This window comes from Neolamprologus multifasciatus, chromosome 4 (assembly GCF_963576455.1).
Source record: "Neolamprologus multifasciatus chromosome 4, fNeoMul1.2, whole genome shotgun sequence".
Taxonomy (NCBI): domain Eukaryota; kingdom Metazoa; phylum Chordata; class Actinopteri; order Cichliformes; family Cichlidae; genus Neolamprologus; species Neolamprologus multifasciatus.
Genome location: NC_140442.1, coordinates 6,162,576 through 6,175,180, shown reverse-complemented (window position 1 = coordinate 6,175,180; position 12,605 = coordinate 6,162,576). Strand labels below are relative to the sequence as shown.

General features: G+C 39.2%; 1 protein-coding gene across 1 annotated transcript; it reads left to right on the top strand.

The window, feature by feature from the left end:
* Nucleotides 1-178: 178 nt before the first annotated feature.
* limd2 (LIM domain containing 2) lies at nucleotides 179-11,219 on the top strand. Its single transcript, XM_085158245.1, has 4 exons — nucleotides 179-370; nucleotides 7,904-7,948; nucleotides 8,159-8,295; nucleotides 8,391-11,219. The coding sequence occupies exons 1-4, from the start codon at nucleotides 368-370 to the stop codon at nucleotides 8,536-8,538; spliced, it is 333 nt and encodes a 110-aa protein (XP_085014371.1). The 5' UTR covers nucleotides 179-367; the 3' UTR covers nucleotides 8,539-11,219.
* Nucleotides 11,220-12,605: the final 1,386 nt, after the last annotated feature.

Here is a 12,605-nt window from a genome sequence, read left to right as displayed (position 1 = left end):
AATAAGCCGGAAATTATTATCGTTGTTTCTTTAAAACATGTAGATTACGATTAAAATATATTTAGCCTTTGTTTAAAAACTTTCTGTTCGAGCTTTAGTTGTAATTTGTCCGATAACCTGCGAATGTGTCAGAACAGATGAGAACCAATAGCGTGCGACCTCCTGCCGGAGGAAAAAAAAACACGTTCCGTTGAAAACCCGAAACGAGAAGCGAAGAGGAGGCAGAAATTCGCCGGCGTTGGGGTTACTGTCTCCGAAAAAAATCTTGCCTTAACCCAAAAGTGAATGAGAGGGAAGGTATCTGCCTCCAGCTACTGAGCAAGCAGACTTCGTGTTATCAGCCAGTGTATCGCAGACAAGAAGCCAGATGGTGAGTGTGTATTTTTTTTGTCCGTTGCACCGTGTGTGTGTCTGCAGCCTCCCCTCCCTCCGCCGCGCGCCCCTCTTCTTTTAATTTTTTTGTGAGAAGATGTGAGGTGGTGATGTCTTTCCACCCGGGAACGGTTAGCTGTGCAGAAACTGATTTGTTATGTAAACCACTGCGTGAATTGCTGGGGCAGGAGGAGAGAATCAGCTCTGAAAAATTTCCACAGAATTTAAATGCCCGCCGCCGCAGCCGCCGTGTTCCTCAGAAATGCTAACAGTGTGCCGCTTCTTGTCTGCTCGTTAGCTAGCTCGATGGCTAATTATTATAATCTAACCATAGTATCTAAATATACTATTAGTGCGTTATTACAAATCACTCTTGCTTATTATTAAGTCTATGACTTATTAATTTTCCTTCCTTTTCATCGGCCTACTTAAACGTGCATTTAAATCAGCTGAATATTATGTGGCGTGTATTTATGTTTTTGTTTTGCTTGAGCTGCACCAGCCATAGCAGATTGTCATTACTTGCACCTGATATTTCTGTAGCAATTACACCAAACCATGGACGAGCATTCAAGAAACCTAGGAAAGAAAAGCACGCAAAAAGTATAAAGATGCATGTTGTATTCCGCTCACTGTGCATACTTTGCAGCCAGCTGGCTTCATACATGTTCATAACATAAATGTTGACTAGCAGCATCCATCCAGGCATTCCTGCATCCCTATGAAATAACTGTGTTCATTGAGGGATAAGCAGTTATCCAGGTCTGAATACAATGGATATACAATGAATATAATGGTCCTCTTTGACTTTACCCTGCAGCATACAAAGTCGCTTTCCAAATGTATAAGTGACTGGGTTTTCAGCTTTATTTGCACTTGCTGTAGTGGTTTGTATTGTCAAACCATTATGTGCGGTGTGGTAAAACCACATTTCATCCATCCAAAGCACCACAGCTTTAGAAATCTGTAATTATGGCCCTGGCATATGGCGAGAAGGCTTAAGTAAGTATACCGTCATTCTCTGATTTCCTACTATCATCAGTGTACTGTCTGAGTGTAATTTCAGTTGGAGTAGACTGCACAGATTGACACCCTGTTATGCTGCCTGAACTACGTCAGTATCCTGCTGGATTTGGAAGCCTGTTGTTGCAGTTTGACTCACTTGTTTGCCCAGACAGTAAATAAATAAAGCAGCTTTCAGCAAACCCCATTTTCCAAAGCTGCAATGAGGACTACTAAAAATTGTATTTAGTTTGTCCATATGCTGTTCTGTCAAACAATTACCATTAACGGCACAAAAACCTAATTTGTTGGGCATGTCAGAAGTGCCATATGTTGGCTGGAAGGGGGGGTTGCCTGCTGTCAGATGTGCAGAGGAGTATTAAATGGGTCGCCAGCAGGTCCATGGCATAGAGCTGCAGGAAAAAGTGGCACATAGTTACACTGGGTGCATACCTGTGCCTTTATGTCCCCCTCTATCAATCATTTACTGAAAATAAGAAATATAGCCAGGAGGTATGTGTAAGCAGGCAGGATCAGGCTTGGGAGGATGTTGGAACAATTTCACAGTTGATTCAATGCTTTTAACTGATTATATATATATCGTGTGTGTGTATGTGTGTGTTTTTTATTGTTGCGTGGAAACGTCACTTCTTTGCAAGCCAAATCAGCTGTGTAGAGACGAATCAGTATTTTTCAATCATTGGGCAAATCACTGATTGCCAGTTGAGCACACAAATATACCTGACCTAGTAAAAGGGAAAAAATACACGTCTCTTTCGTTTCCTGTGGGTATGTGCAGTCTTGCAGTCTGTAAACCTGCATAAAGACTCATTCCAGGAAGTCTTAGTACGTTACTTTCTCTTTGATTTATTTAATTTTCCTGAGAAGTTTCATGTCATTCTCTTGTAAATCAGATCTCAGACAGATGTGTGGTGCTGGTAATAAAGGTTTGGCTGCTCTACTCGTACAGCAACTGCTCCAGTTGAAGATAAGAAACTTCAACATGATTATAGTCTTTTCTCCATTCTTTTTATACAGTCCAGTCTCCTCAGCCACCCCCACTGCCATTTAAAGCTCTGCGTGTCTCTTCTTTATACCAGTATTTTTCAGTCTGGACTGAAACCATTAACTCACACTACGTTTTGTCTCTGAGGTTGTCAGCACTGGTCCAACGTCTAAAGTCCTCACGGAAAATAGTTTTGAAGTACTCCAGTTCCTCACAGCATCATAAGTCAACAGAGAACGTCTAAGATATCTCATGTCTGTGGGGGTCTGCAGACAATCACCTCTCAAATGATTACTTTTGAACTTGAGAAGTAACTACTGAAGGCACTTTATTGAGCAACACTTAATTCCCTGTTCCTTGCCCTCCATTGCCACTGTGATGGAAATTTTGCTGTGATTGCAAAGCAGATATTTGCATGGGGCCATTTTTTTGTAGACGGGATGAGGCATGTTACGGTGAATTCCATTCAGGGAGAAGAAGTTGATTGTGAAATGGTCTCTCTTCTGAAGTCCCCGATAACATCAGATCATGTCTTGAACTTGCATCAGTTTCTGTTCTACCTCCAGCAAGGTTGCTGAAAGCAGTGGCATTTTGCTACATCAAGTCAACACAGACTCCGGGTCTCCAAAACATTTTTTATAAGCTGGTTTTACTTCTTTCAGTTTTAAAAAGAAACCATAAACATACCACCTGCTACCAGCACCGACAGTAGTGCTACTGGAATTTGGTCTCTTCAGTAAAGGTAGCCCTGCAGTGCAACTTATAAGTTACTATATGTTTCTTGCTTTTAACTGCAAGTGATAAGTCAGTAACACTTTCTCCTTTTGAAATGGCAAACTACTTCTCAGAAATGATACATGCAAATGATATTAAAATGTTGTGTTTTTTGTACTACTGAAAGACTTTGCCTACTTCTTAAATTAACAGAACAGCAAAACCAAAAAGAAAATTGAGATCAGAAATGGTTAGGATTGACTTGTTATTCATCAAAAAGTTAATGCACAGCATATTTGCCACAAATATTCTGGTTGCAGCTTTCTTGTATGACGATCTTTTAATTTTCCAGAATTTTCCAATGCCAAGATAATGAAACAATGAACGATAGACTGAATCAGAAAAGCACTAAAAAGATGTTATTGTCTAGTCTCACCGTTCACCCCTAAAGTTCATGTCGTCCCTCATTAACATAGGTTTCACGAACCTCTTTGTCAATCTTAGACAGGAAGTGAAAAAAACTATGAGACGTGGACATGTGATAAATGGTCTATACTGTCGAACACAGAAAATGCCTCGTCATTTTCTTCTTTTATACAGGAAGTTCAAAAGAAGAAGAGAAGTAGTGGTCAAGCAAATACCAAAACTTGGCTCAGACATGATTACTCTGCAGACTGTTGAGGCAAACCTCTATCCGTGCTCTGGCGAACGAGACCATGTCATTCTTTTAGCTGCTCCCCAGCCAGTAGCCATGTTCAAATATTTCTGCATCACAGATAATTTTTTTTAAATTAACCTTATATCAGATGAGTGTTTTATTTTTTCCTTTCTCTGGCATGTCGTCCACATAGCTTGCTTTGTCTCTGCACGTTAAGCGTTATCGAATCTCTTCAGCAGGTTTTGTAGTTGTTGGATCATTTCCGTAGCTTGCACATCCATATTACGTACAGTTAGATATTTTCTGTAAAATAAATATTCAGGCTCTAGGTTATGTTGTAAGTACTGGTCTGGAAAATTATTGTTTTTATTCGCGAAACCGTTAGGCTGCTGATAAACAAGCTCATTAACACTGTTGTGTGATGTGTTAATGACGACGAGGTACATTGTTCAGTTTTTTGACTCTGCTTTCCAAATTATTAAACAATGATCTTGTTTCTAAAAATAAGAAAGCGAGCGAGAGAGAGAGAGAGAGAGACTGGGAACCTTATTTGATAAATGACATTTGTTACATAGCTTCCCTCCATTCCCTTGTAGGGGCCTGCTGCAGCACTCTGTGTTTTAAGTGATAATCAAGTGTGAGGTGGTGGCATTTGCCTTCTTGTGTTCTGTCCATCAGCACTACAAGAGAAAAAACGTGTGTCAATTTTGAACTTCACTAGTATGTTGAACTTTCACCCCCATAATACTCTTTTAGAGTTTTTGTAGCTAGTTAAAGGTCTGCGATTTACATCAGCAGACAGCTCTTGTATACATTTCAAAGATTTAGAGATCGGGGGCCTTGGTTTGTAGTTTTGGTGCTTGTTTAACGTCAACATCAGTGAAGAATGTATACGCTTTATTGCCTAATACTTCCTATAATTCCTAAATGGCATCTCCACATACTCTCCCTATTACGTCTCCTCTTGATTTTGACAGAATAAGAACAGACCTGAGGGCCATTTGACTCCCTGGTCAAACACATCCATGGCCTCAAAGAAAAGGAGAGTAGGATTTTGGGACTTTGGTATTTTAAGTCAAAGGATTGAAATCATACTTCAACATGGAGATCAGGATGCACAGTTGCTTACTGCTGCTAAAAGCTCTGTAGGAAAGATACTGTAGCTAAGAATATAAATAGGGAAAATGGCTAACATGTCTCTGCCATACTGTAACAAATATTACCCCGTAGCACCAGTACTAGCAAGCGATGGTGCTACGGGGTTGATGTGTAGCTTCTTATTTACTATACAAGTGTAATAGAGGTATTTAACCTTCAATCTAAGTCAACAAAAGTGAACAAAACCTCCTAGGTGGTTGCAGCATGAATACAAATGCACACAAGCATACGTGCATGTGAGATTAAAGCAATGTGAGGGCTGAATGTGAGGAATGATGCTGTGAGCTAAGAGTAGAAGCTCTTTTCCAAGAAGATTTGAAAACTTCAGTGAAAGTGCTCTTTGTTTGGTAAGATAACCACGCTCCAGCTGGCTCTCGCTCCTCATACACTGGTATGCTGAACTGCCCCACAGTTAAAACAGTGTTACTCATTGCAGGCCTAATTAATCACTCCACAAAACTTTATTTATGTTTAGATCAATTTTTGTCTTTAAAAATTTTCATTGCGATTTATTCATACAGCACAAAGTTGCCGTTTACAGTCAATTATTAGTAAGGAAGTTGGTTAGGTACATAGTGATTATACTCCTTGTTGGGACTATGTAAGACAGAGGAAGCCAGATGTGTCAAAACAACTTCCTGCCACATTCAAGCTGTTTGATGGCAACTGAGACCCATATAAGGTAAAAGAAGACAAGATGGCACAAGCTAATCTCAAGTCTTCCTGCATGTTTGTGTACGTGTTTTTGGAATGACTGCCCAGGCCTGACATAGAAACGAATGCTGCTGGGTTATTTTTACCAAAGAGAAAACAAACACTGGCTAGTCTTTGCTTTTGCTTTGATCACTTTACCCTTTTTACATTTATTTCATGATTTCATTTGCACAACTTCCTTATCAGCCTTTACAGCCTTCTACTGATGTAAATATTCCCTGCAAAAAACTTAAAATATTACAAAATCAAACTTGAGTTTCTGTAGTGTTCAGTCATTTGAGAAGATCAGATGCATGCTAGTTTCTCAGTTGTATTGCAGCAACAGGAAGTGGTCTATCATGCGTTCTGCTAGATAACCAGAAAAGTGTGAGCTGTCTGCTAGCGAGCAGCAGCAGCAGCATGACTGAGTTCAAGATGAATGGGGGATAACGGGGAGACGTCCAACTGTTGGGATGTGATTACATCTACAGGAAGCAGCATGGCCCCACTGTTAATGAACCAATCGTTTCAAAGTATGTCATCCGGTTGTCATAAGTACAGACAACACCCTTGCTGTTCTCCCTTTGAGGGTGCATTAAAGGCAGCCCCGTTCAAAAACAATATGCTAATTAATACAGCAACAGTTTACACTGTTAATCAAGTAGAACCTCTCTAATCATTAAACTAACATGTGATGTGCAATCCAGGAAGTGTGATTTAATAATCCATACATTGTGAAGCCACATTTGTCAATAAAGTTTTGCAAAACTTTATCATTTATGATTGTAGCCAGAAATACTTGTTATTTGCTTACCTGTGGCCTTGTTGCACTTCAATGAGCAGGAGTTCTGTGACAACGTGAATTGTGTGTTTAATGCAGACCAAACATTAGCCTGACTTTGACAGTAATATAAATGAGAAAATAAATAATATTTTTTTTACATATAACACATAGTGCCAATATAAGTTATGTCTAGCTAAATTGGATTTTATGGGGCAATGGGACCAGTTGCTGTGATCTGTAAGACTTAATTTGCTCTACTGTTCAAAACAAACTTCTGGCTACCAAGAAAGCGCCTGGATCACTCACTCCTATACATAGTACAGGGATCTAGTTTTTCAGGCATGTCAAGCACATTGCAATGCTATTTATCACTGGTTTGTTGCTTAACTTCTGCTTTTGACTCGTGTCAGCAGTTCAAGAGCGATTCATGCTCTAATGCATCTTAACTGTTTGTTTGTTATTTTGTTTTCAAAGCTGTAATAAACCTGCAAAAAACAGCAATCAGCATTTGTCTCTGATGCTAAAGAGCTTTGAAGTTTATAGCAGTCTCTGAACCCCCATAACCTCACCCCAAGGTCCAGCTCCTGCCAGATTGCCTTATATAACAGGGTTTTAGCAAAGTCTGCAGTGGACTTTCCCCTACCTCAACAGAGACGTCCCTTCTTCTGCACACCAAGTTTTCTTGAAAAGCTTGTTTTGAATGTTTTTCTGTTTATTATCTGCTTCATCTACCTGTTAGTTCTGCTTAAAGATGTGATCATGTTCATTGCTTCAGGAAACCTACTGCAGTACTACTGTCACTTCCTCCAGCAAGTTTTTCATCTTTCTTAACCTTCTTCATGTCTGAGAAGTGTCTCTTTTGCTTATAAAACTGAACGAAACTGCAGTTACATGACAAAAGCTTTCAACACCCGTAGTGTGCAGAAAACTGTGCTGACTTGTGTTGTATGGCAGCCAGAGAATTAAAGAGTAAATTTATGAATATGCATGATTGTAGGGTTGAGTCAAACAAAATGGTTCATTACATGAACTGATTACAGATTGCAAAGTTGAGTCATTTTTAAGATAAAGACTGGCAACAGAACATCAGTTTTATTACTTCAGTGAGAACTCTTCTACCTTTTGTAATAGAGTCCGTGCCGTTATCCCTTAAGATTTCTTAACTGAACGACTGAGTCTGAGTTGTTCTGCTATGTTGAGGGCTGATCCATGGAGAGCAACGCACAGCTCAAGTCACATGACTAAACAGAAGGCACCTGATCCTCTCCCAGGGGTGTAAAGAGACAGATGGAGTGAATAGAAAGAGATCAGATTGACACTATTAAAACACGGGCAAAGGTAAAAAGAGGACAGTGAAAATACCCTTTAGTATGATTTTTGTGATGCCTGTAATTTTATCGGACAGTGTTACCTAATATTTCTAATGCGTATATAGCACACACACACACACGTTATGCATTATACATATTTGAATCATTTATTTAATTGTTAAATGTATTTTTGTGTGCTCACACAGGACACCGGAAACACCACGGAAGAAAAATCCGTTCAACGATCCAAGGTAAATATATTTGTATTTGTCTACTCTTATCCCAAGTTCACAGCTCTGTGTTCACCTGCATGTGATACTTATGCCCGACTTCACTTTCATCAGCATTTGATCTTAGGAGAGAGCATTTAGTGTCTAGCTTTCATCTTGCTAAAGCTAAAAGGCTCTATTGGGAACATTACGTGCATGCCTGGTAGTAAAGCAGTATATTTGTGTGCTCAGTCCTTCAGCTTCAACACCCAGAAGGAAGTGTGTACATCATGTTTGAAGACAGTCTACCCAATGGAGAAACTGGTTGCAAATAACCTCGTCTTCCATTCAGCATGTTTCTGCTGCAGGCACTGCAATGCCAAACTCAGGTGACTATATATAGTATACTGGGTTTTTTTTGTTTTTGTTTTCTCCTGACCACTGTGATCGGCATGTAACTCTTTGATTCCTCCATTTCTGGCAGCCTTGGCACTTTTGCATCTCTTCAAGGCGAATTTTACTGCAAACCCCACTTCAAACAACTGTTCAAGAGCAAAGGAAACTATGACGAGGGTTTTGGACGCGAGCAGCACAAACAGCTCTGGGCCGCCAAGGAGACAAATACGCCATAATCATGGCTGCCTTTGTCCTGTCGCAGACCTGCCTCTTCTTTTCCCTCCTCCTAACACCTCCAATGCATCACGATGAACACATGCCTCATAAGCTGGGGCACTGTTAAATCACCCACACACTCACTCGCTTTTTAAATGCCATCAAAACAAATACATGCATAGACATCTAGAAAATTACTGGGCAGTCATGATATATACCACTTACCGTAATTTTGAGTATAATTTGATGATAACTGTTAATTTCCTAATTGTATTTTCCAATTTCCTGTTTGAAATTGGTAGTTGATTGTGACCAAAAGCCTTCTCTGGTGTGGAGAGTGGAATAGTGAAGAGTTTTTATTTTCTCTCTCTTTTTATTTTGTTTTAATTAATTGCACCCTTTTATTTTTAGAAATAAGTAAACTGTATGCTCAGGCAAACATATCTAAGGGGTTAAAGAGCATCACGTTTTGCGTTAGGGCATACACTCAGGTCAGTTTTAACCCATGGGTTTAAAAGAAGACTTATCAGATTTTATTACTCATTGTAAAAACACACACATCAAATTAAAAAAAAAAAAGCGATCCTCTGTATTATGACAATGCTGTCAGACAGGTTTGTCAGGTTTCATATATTTGAGGAACAAACAGGGTACAATGTACTGTAAAATAACCGTGCACGTTAGCAACAACTCACCTCTTGTGTTTATATTTTTGCTTTCGTTAGTTTTATTATTGCTCACTTCATCACACGGTTCTTCGTTATTTCAATGAGTCTTGCATGTTGGTATGACTGGGTCCTGATAGCCTTATCTTATGACTGTATTGATCTTTTGTGGTGTGAGTGTTACTTTCATTTGTTTCTCTTACATAGCGATGATCTTTTTTAACATTTTTAGACCCACTTGAGTTTAGATTTGATTGATGTCATGGCATAAGTTGATCTCTGAGCTTTTTATGGTTAAGATTTTAATGAATTTTTCAGATTGTGCTTTGTATACTGTCTGTATACTAGCTGTAGTTTGTGATTAGTAAACATTCCCCACTGTGCTGTACCCTTGTCTTGCACATATATCTACACACGATCACCAGACAAAAGGTTAATTATGGCAGGGAAGCTGAGCTTTAGTATGTAAACATCCCTCCATCTGTCCTATGAAACATTTTAAGAGGAAGTGTAAACACCTGGATAAATTGATTATTGCATGTATGCTATAAATGAGGATGTTGATGGACAGAGCTTAGGTCTCACAGTGTGTTGCTTCATAATTTCATGCTTGTCAGCTTGTTGTTGTCTTGTGATGAAGTTTTAAAAGCTGTATTATAGCGACATAAACATCCAGTCACTCTGTCTTGAACCCCTGAGTCCTTTTTCAGTTAATGCCTTCTGGTTCTCCTGTCTTATTTGCTAAATGCAACTGGACCTATTTCTTAATATAAATGTTACAATAGATGGATGGATAGTTTGTCACATATATGGGCACCCTGATGTGTGGCTGCATGCAAAAGCCAGTGCAGAGCACCCCCTGCTGGGGAAAGTGTGACAATAGCGTCTCACGTGAGAGGATAACACGATAACTTGCCCATGATTTGAGTATAGCCTTTTATTTTCAAGTTTTTAAGTTGGATCAGCAGCTAGGCGAGCCAACAACTTCTTTTGATCTTATTTAGTTTTAACATGTAAGAACAATTAATTCAATGTAGATTTCCATGGTTTTATTTCATTGTGTACAAAGGATAACTCCAAAGCCATTAAATCATCACATTTTAGAAAATGTCTGAGTACCGCTGACACTTGAATGGCACAAAGTACTTTCTGTGACTGAAGGTTTACTGTTAATTTGAGCTTGCTGTGCAGAATAGGAAGCAAAACAGATGGATTTTTTTTTTTTAAAGAGAAGCCTTAGACAACAAAGAGCTGACCTTATTGCTTTTCAAAACACCTTTGAGTGCACAGATCTTTACAACGATCTTGTGATCATGCCTTTTTAAAAACAGATCTGGTTATTGTAGAGTCCAACTCTTTAACATATGATTACTTCACTCAACCAGCAACCATTTTTCCCCACCTAACCATCTTTATTCACATGTACAAAAGTTCTAATTCTACTGTGTGTGAACATGTATGTTTTCTTTATGTCATTTTAAAACAGCCCTCTGGATCCCAGAGAATGCTTTAAAAATCAAGAGAATTGTATCTTAAAATGCTGTGTTTGTCACTCTCTGTTAGCAGTTCGCCAAGGTACAACTGCAAAATCTGTGAATTGCAATGTCCAAGTCTAATAGAGCAGACAAGGTACACTTTACACTGGTGCCACAAGGCTCAGGTGAATGATTGCAGTGTGACGTTTTATTGTTAAATCTGTGAATCATTTCATTTCTGTGCTACATGTGGAATTCCTTTTTTATTGCCGTTGTCATCAAGACGTTTTAAATGTATGCATCTTTGAAAGTGTGTTCTGTATTACAGACATGACCTGTGGATTGAGGTGGCCTTACAGCAAAAGGATGCTTGGACTGTATGCAGTCTTTCTCCTCTCTTCCTCCTCCTCTCTCTTGCTTAGTTGTAGTACGGTACATTTTAAAATGTGAGCGCCCTCTTTCTACGCCAATATACACAATCATTTGTGCATATTTTTGTTTTTATTTTTTTTACATGCTTTTGGAAAAAAATAAATAAATGAAATGCTGGTGTTGATTTAACACACTGAGTTTTACATTGTCTTTATTTGCATTTTATTTGTGGTGAAATACTTAGATCTAATAAAGTTTAGTTGTAATGGAAGTAATCCAAAAGGTAATTGGTTACATTTAAGTACAACGTTGAAGTACTTGATACACTATACTTATATTCCAATACACTGCAGTGAAAAATACTGCCAATCTTACTCTGCAATATTTATATTTATATTACAGCTTTTTTGTTATATTTTGTTTTTGAATGTGGTTTAGTTAGTTACTGTTCTTACTGGAGTAACTTTGACCACAAAATATTATCTGGAATTAACAAAGTATTCTGATTATGAATATAGAACTGTCACGGCTGCAAAGCCGGTGCGTTAAAGGAATGGACCCAAAATCAGAGACAGGAGAAAACGAACTAAGTTTAACAAAAAGCGAGCCGTTTATTTCGCTGAAAAACATGAATACAAAATCCAAAGCAAAACTAACAGTAGCAAAAACAAAACTGGAAACAGGGGTGTCAAACTCCAGGCGTTGAGGGCTGGTGTCCTGCAGGTTTTAGATCTCACCCTGGGTCATCACATCTGAGTTCATTACCAGGCCTCTGGAGAACTGCAAGACATGTTGAGGAGGTCATTTAGCCGTTTAAATCAGCTGTGTTGGATCAAGGACACATCTAAAACCTGCAGGACACCGGCCCTCGAGGCCTGGAGTTTGACACCTGTGGACTAGGCTAACAGCTATGACCAAAGAGAACATGAACATGATTATGAGCATGAGAGAAGGTATAGGACCAAAAAAGAAAAAGTGAACTTGAAACATGAACATGCCCTGAACAGAATCATGGAAAACACTTGAAACCTGATGTGGAGTTAACAGCACCTCAGATTACAGACCAGATAAATGCCACACAGAGTTCCAGCAGCAGACAGATCTCTCCATCAACTGTTTAGAGGAGACCGTGCGAATCAGGGCTTTATGGTCACTTAGCTGCTAAGAAACCACTACTAAGGAAAATCAACAAACAAAGAGATTTGTTTGGGCCAAGAAAGACAAGGAATGGACATTAGACCAGTGGAAATCTGTGCTTTGGTCTGATGAGTCTAAATTTGAGATCTTTAGTTCCACCCGCAGTGTCTTTGTGCAACGCAGAAAAGGTGAACGGATGGTCTCTACATGCATGGTCCCCAATGTGAAGCACAGAGGAGGCAATATGATAGTGTGGGGGGACTTTGCTGGTAACACTGTTGGGGATCTATTCAAAATTGAAGACACACTGAACCAGCATGGCTACCACAGCATCCTGCAGCGACATGCCATCCCATCCAGTTTGCATTTAGTTAGTTATTTTTCAACAGGAAAACGACCCCAAACACACCTCCAGGTCAGCAAGGGCTATTTGACCAA

Excerpts from the sequence above, each read along its gene's own strand:
- limd2 (XM_085158245.1), top strand. Across the intron at positions 7,949-8,158 it reads AATCCGTTCAACGATCCAAG|TCCTTCAGCTTCAACACCCA; the intron begins GTAAATATATTT and ends TTGTGTGCTCAG. Across the intron at positions 8,296-8,390 it reads CACTGCAATGCCAAACTCAG|CCTTGGCACTTTTGCATCTC; the intron begins GTGACTATATAT and ends CATTTCTGGCAG.